The sequence below is a fragment of the Gavialis gangeticus genome, unplaced genomic scaffold, assembly GCF_001723915.1.
Source record: "Gavialis gangeticus isolate Ggan-Ray unplaced genomic scaffold, GavGan_comp1, whole genome shotgun sequence".
Lineage (NCBI taxonomy): Eukaryota > Metazoa > Chordata > Crocodylia > Gavialidae > Gavialis > Gavialis gangeticus.
Genome location: NW_017729032.1, coordinates 139161624 through 139168462, shown reverse-complemented (window position 1 = coordinate 139168462; position 6839 = coordinate 139161624). Strand labels below are relative to the sequence as shown.

Genomic DNA, 6839 nt, shown 5'->3' with positions numbered 1-6839 from the left:
GAGAAAACTGTATCCAATTATTCAGTTTCATTTTCTGTCCCTCTTTTTCAAGAGGGAGATTTTGGACTATATACTGACTACAAATCGTTGAAAGACAAGACTGAAAAACTCCACTGCTCATAAGCCTGTGAAGCATACATACATAATTGCACACGCTGTCACAGCAATGATTCTAGTTATTTCTGAGGAAACAGTATTTACAAGTGCAGGCCACCATTCTTTTAGCTAAGCAGAAACTTAAAAGGACAGTGCTATGGGGCAGACTCTATAAGAAATTCCCAGCACCCTGCTCTGCCTCCAGAACAGAGTAAGAGAACCTTTCAAGGTAGCTCTGTGCCCGCAGAAGACCCACAAAGTGGGGCTGGCAGTTTCATTAGACAAGATAAAAAACATGTCTTTCAACAGAGGCTTATTTACTTTAGAAAAGGAAAGGGAAAAAATCTAGATATATTTATAAAGGCAACAGGAACTATGAGCATCACAACGGAAATACTGAAATATACGAACAAAGAAATAGCTGAAAGCTGACAGAAGACCGTCTCCTCCCTTGAACAGCGAAAAACAAGCGCAACACAGAAGTAGCAAAAAGGCTTTAGTTACAGGTATGAGACACACAACAGAACTGTCACTTTTTGGTACATTATTTCATCCAAACATGTAGATAAAAATGCAAACAATTTAGTTTCGCCAAAACTTACCAAACTTCGATACTGTCCCTGAAAGAGTTTTGAAGTTCTACTGTGTAAAGACTGGGATCCAAGGGAGTCAAAGGATTTTATCCGATGAGATGAGGGTCGTGCACATACGGAATCACTTCCTAGCCCAATGTCTGAAAAGAGGGCAGTAAATATCAAATTTTAGAAATCACACACACCTCTCTCCACAATAAGGGCAAACTTGGCTGCCTAAGAAATCTCTAGGATTCATAGGTGCACAATACTTCTGAATAAAAATTTATCTAGCACACATCTGCCTAAAAATCAATTGAGTGCTTTGAGCTAGGCAAATTAGGTTTGTAAATCTGGACTCTGGGGGAAAAAGGGAGGACATCCAATCCGATGCTCCTAAACAGCCACCACAGCATACACGTTATCACCGATATCAACAAGAATTTGATTTAGTTACCCTTTTACTGTGGCGCTCAACTTCTACCCACAGGGCTCCCCACTGGTCTGGAAATTTGTTGATAGGAGAGCGGTGGCAATTAATCCTGTCATCATTCCCCCACTGCCAAATTCCCAAGCCCCAAAGGCCATCAGGCCCATAGACAGGACTGGACATAGACTGAAAGAAATTCACATATAATACTTGCCAGCATATGCACACCTGTTTGTTCTTCTTTCTTCCAGTCAATTAAAACTTTCCACTAGTTCTTTTTTCTACATCTGTCTCATCTTTTTTTTTCCTGTAAAGATGTAGTTTTTTCAACTGACCACCCTCACCTATTTCTCTTCCAAATGGTACAAACAATTAAAATCTTTCATCCCTGGGAATAGCACCACACACAACTTTTACAGTTTGCAGATGAACAGTATTTGATCACTATATGTTCCAGTTCCCTCAACCATTTGAGAGTTTTCCTAATATTTATCCCATATTAACAACCTAAAGTCTTTCAGAAAGTTCATAAATTTGGATAATACATCTCTGTAGAATTGCACAATAGCAGGGTTGGAAGGGATCACAGGAGGTCACCTGGTCAAGAGCACATTGTGACTTGTATATTGTTTTCCAGGTGCTTTTCTGTAGTACTGCAGCTTAGGCAGACATTCCCCATTCTGTGTTTGTACAAGTAATTGTTCCATCCCAAGTGCAGGACTCTGCATTTGTCCTTGCTGAATTTTACCTGGTTGACTGTAGACCATTTCTTCAGTCCATCCAGTTCATTCTGGAACCCAGAGCAGGATAGGGCAAAATACAGTCCATGGGCTAGGTCCAGTCCACCAACTGATTGTGTCTAGTCCACAGATGGGCAGCTGCCAACTCATGGAATCTGGCCCACAGGCAGCTGGCAGCTCCAGCCACCACACAGTGCTAGGCAGGCAGGCGGGACTATTTCCACTGCACCAGATGGGAGGGCAGGACTGCTTCTCCCCACTTCGGATGGCAGTGTCAGCTGTGGACCCAGTTGGTACTCCAATTCCCACCTGGAACCTGCTGGGTAGGTCCACAAGTGATGCCAGTGCCTGCCCACAGGTAAGCTGTGGACTGGTCCAGGGAAGAGGTGGCCCTCACAAAGGATACCAATACTCATTAAGTGGCACTCCAGACAAAACTGCTGACCCCTGCTCCAGAGTATCTACACTTCCACCTAGCTTGATGTTATCAGCAAATTTGCTGAGTGCGCATTTAACACCATCATCCCAATTGTTAATTAAAATATTTAGCAATGCCAGAGACTCAGGACAGACCCCTGGGGAACCCCACTTGATCCCTATTCCCAACTAGACATTGAGATATTGATGACTGGATCATCATTCTCAGCAAGCAATCAGTTGTATATCCACCTTACAGTACTTTAACTTAGTTTGTGTTTCCTTCGCTACTATTGAGAATGTTGTGAGACAGTGTTCAAAGCCTTGCTAAAGTCAAGATACATCACATCCACTGCTCTCTCCCTATCCACAGAGTCCGTCACCTTGTCATAGAAGGAAATCAAGTCTGTCAGGCATGACTTGCTCTTGATGAATCCATGCTGGTTGTTCCTAATCCAGTTCTAAGCACCTGGAGGCAAGTCCTTCTTGACCAGATTTTCCAGCTATCAAAGCCAGACTGACTGGTCTAATTCTCTAGATCCTCCTCCTTCCCTTTCTTAAAAGACACATACTATATTTGCCCTTTTCTAATCATCTAGGACCTCAACTAAACTCCTCCATGAGCTTCCAAAGACAATAGCTAATGGCTCCAAACTTACCTCGAGTAGTTACTTCAGTACTCCAATGTGAATCCCATCTGACCCTACTGACTTGAAAACATCCAGCTTCTCTAAATGATCCTAACCTGTTCTGCCACTGCTCTAGGCAGCTCATCTCATTCCCTGTACTTGCTATGAACTACACTTGTCATCTGATAGGAGACAAAATACATATGAAATCAGCCTTTTCAAAACCATCCATTAGAAGCTTGCATTCTGAGTTCAGTAAGGGACATACACTTCCCTTATTCCTCCTCTTAACTTCTGGCATATCTGTAGAAACCGTTTTTTATTGCCTTTTACATGCCTTGCCAGTGCCGTTTCAAATGACTTGCCTTCCTGATTTTCTCTCTGCAGATATTCTTATACTCTTCTCTAGTAATACAGCCAACTTTCCACTTTTTGTAGGACTCCTTGAGTTAACTCACTGGAGAGGTCTGTTTACCCAAGCCAAACTCCTGCTGCACTTGTATTCTTTCTTCTTGTTGGGATATTTTGCTTCTGCATCCTTAAGAAAAACTCTTTAAAGAGCGACAAGCTCTTTGGGATTCTTCCCCAACCCCAGATTTGCATCCCAAGGGATCGTACCCATCATAGTTTCATAGTTGGTAGGGTCAGAAAGGAACTGAGCAGATCATCAAGTCTGACCCCCTGCCATGGCAGGAAAGAGTACTGGGGTGAAACGACCCAGCAAGGTGTTCATCCAGCCTCCTTTTAAAGAGCCCCAGGGTAGGAGCCAGCACCACTTCTCTTGGAAGTTAGTTCCAAATCCTAGCTGCCCTGACAATGAAGTAGCACCTCCTGATATCTAGCCTGAATCTACCCTCTGTCAGCTTGTGACCGTTATTTCTAGTCACTCCTGGTAGTGCTCAGGGGAACAGGGACTCCCCCAGTGCCTGCTAGTCTCCTCTGACTAGTTTGTAACAGGCCACTAGATCTCCCCTCAGCCTTCTCTTGTGGAGGCTGAACAGGTTCAGGTCCCGTAGCCTCTCCTCGTAGGGCCTGCCCTGCTGACCCCTGATCATGTGAGTGGCCCTTCTCTGGACCCTCTCCATGTTGTCCACATCCCTCTTGAAGTGCGGCGCCCAGAACTGGATGCAGTACTCCAACTGTGGCCTAACCAGTGTCACATATAGGGGGAGGATCACCTCCTTGGACCTGCTTGAGATGCATCTGTGGATGCATGACAAGGTATGGTTGGCCTTCCTGACCGCATCCCCACACTGTTGGCCCATGTTCATTTTGGCATCAATAATGACTCCAAGATCCTTTTCTGCCTCTGTACTGATGAGAAGGGAGTTTCCTAGCCTGTAGGTATGCTGCTGGTTCTTCCAGTTTCCCAAAAACATTAAAGTCTGGTTTTCTGAAGTCAAACATCTTAATTCTGCTGCTCTCTTTGCTTCCACCCCCTTAAGATTTTGAGCAGTGTTATTTTTTGGTCATTGTCACCTCAGTTACCTTCCACCTTTATACTCTTTACCAGCTCCTCCCCGTTTGTCAGTTTCCCCACCTATTTTGTCTCTCCACCACCCATGCCAAAGTGCCCCATGAGAACCAGGTCCTACAATTTGGAAACTTGGATTAGTTGTGTAAAGAAAGCCTCATCCACTCTTTTTCTTCCTGGTTGGGTAGTCCAAGAACACGTGGACACTACACTTGCTGTTCTCCCCACTGACCCTAACCCAGAGCCTTTCAAAAGGCCTACCTACCACTTCATACTGCACTTCAACACAAGTACATCTCTCTTTTAGGTATAGACCAATATCACCCATCTTTTTTCTGCTGCGTGTCCTTCTTGAACAATTTACCATAGATACATGAATGTAAGTTGAGGTTCCCCCCCAAATCAACATGGGGGGCAAGGGAAAGCCCCTCGTCTTAGATTTGCATGCAACGTGGGATGGGGAGCAGACAACTGCTATAGCTCCAACTCTGGCCCTGAACCCAGGTCAGGGTCAAATCACACCCAAAACTTCCTCCACCCCATCCCCCAGGTTGTCCCCTGCAGCTTTTAACCCCCACTCTGCCCCCTTCCCCCCATTACTGTCAAGTACAGCTCAGTTCCAGCTTGGGCTGAATTCCCTCCCAGGCTCAGCAAGATTAGCAGCAATGTTGCTGCTGCATGGTCCAGCAAGGCCTGAGCTCTCAAGTGATGTGTTCCATGACCTGGGAGAAACCAGAGCCTGAGCAGCATCTGACAGTAAGAGGGGAGCAGGGGGAACAAGGCACCAACTGAGGTGGTACAGCAGAGACTAAAGCTGTGGGGAGTAGGGTGGGGGGAGGGATAAAGACTATGGGAAACTTGAGGTGAAGGGATGCAGGGGGAAAAAGTATGAGGTACATGGTAAACAGGCTGCCTGATGTCCCCTCCCCCTCAACTACTACTTTCCCTGCTGTAGCAGTAGAGGGGGGACAAATTTAAGACAACCCTCCAAAAATCAGATTCTACAACTGAAAAATTATAATAAATTTATTCGTCTTCCATATATAGAACCTAATTATTGGGGATTATCTTAAATTCAGGATCATCTTAGATTTGGGTAAATATGGTATACCTCCTCCATGGTGCTACACTAATATTATGAACTACATTATCAACTCTGTTATACCAATTACACAATTGCCTGATAGAATCAAAGAAAGTTAGGGTTGGAAGGGAACTCAAGAGGTTATCTAGTCCAGCCCCCTCTACTCATAGCAGAACCATCCCCAACTAGATCATCCCAGCCAAAGTTTTGTCTAGCTGGGTCTTGAAAACCTCCAAGGATGGATGGAGCTTCCACCACCTCTCTGGGTAAACTGTTCCAGTGTTTTACTACCCTCCTACTGAGAAAATTCTTCTTAAAATCTAACCTAAACTTCCCTTGCTGCAACTTGAGACTGTTGCTCCTTGTTCTGTCATCTGCCACCACTATGAATAGTCTAACTCCATCCTCTTTTGAAACCCCCTTCAGGTAGTTGAAGGCTGCCATTAAGTCCCCTCTCAATATCCTCTTAAGTAAATAATCCCAGTTCCCTCAGTCTTTCCTCATAAGTCATGTGCCCCAGCCCCCTCACCACTTCTTTGTTACCTCCGCTGGACTCTCTCCAATATCTCCGCATGCTTTCTGTAGTTGGGGGGGGGCAAAACTCAATACGGTACTGTATGCCTTCTTGGCCACAAGGGCACACTGCTGGCTCATTCAGCTTGTTGTCCACTGTAATCCCCAGGACCCTTTCTGCAGAGTTGCTGCCCAACCAGTCAGCCTCCAGCCTGTACTGGTGCATTGGACTGTTCCATCCTAAGTGCAGGACTTCGCACTTATCCTTGTTGAACCTCATGAGATGCCTTTTGGCCCAATCTTCCAACTTATCTAGGTCACTCTGAATCCTACCCCTACCCTCCAGCATATCTACTACTCCCCCCAGCTTGGTGTCATCTGCAAACTTGCGGAGGGTGCACATGATGTCCTAGGACCTGTGATTTTTCCTGCTTATTCCTCATGATTCTTGTATGCAGTACTGTGTATTGCAGAGATGTCAGTCAAACAGATGGCCTGTGGACTGGATTCAGTTCATGGAGTCATGTGATCCAACCAGTGGATCACTGGACCAACCCCTCGTGCTGACCCAGGCCCTGTGTGCTGCTTGGCACTGGACAGACCCCCTGTGCTGCCTGCAGCGCCAGCTTTAGCCCATGCACCACTGGTATGTGCCCCATGACTGCCCCAGGGACTGGAGCATGTTGTATACAACTCATGGTTTAGATCTGATGCCACAAGTACTCCACAGGGGGTCAGCCTAAGTCCAGCCTGCAGACCAGCTCACAGGCTGGATGGGTTGGACACGCTTGGTATATCATATGTTGAAAATAGTTTTATTAGAACTACTTTTCTTCTCATTTAAGTTTATATTGACATCAGCACACTGTTACTCGGGGGGGGGG

The 6839-nt window shown here is 45.6% G+C and overlaps 1 protein-coding gene across 3 annotated transcripts in view; it reads right to left on the bottom strand.

Moving 5' to 3' along the window:
* The window catches only part of ARHGEF7 (Rho guanine nucleotide exchange factor 7), a 264001-nt gene that overhangs the window by 161350 nt on the left and 95812 nt on the right, over window positions 1-6839 (bottom strand). For all 3 annotated transcript variants that reach the window (XR_002098888.1, XM_019524331.1, XM_019524330.1), the window contains exon 4: window positions 699-829. Coding sequence is in view for 2 of the 3 variants with exons in the window: in XM_019524331.1 (XP_019379876.1) it covers window positions 699-829 (131 nt within the window). In the remaining variant the exon portion in view is untranslated. The remainder of the gene's footprint in view (window positions 1-698; window positions 830-6839) is intronic.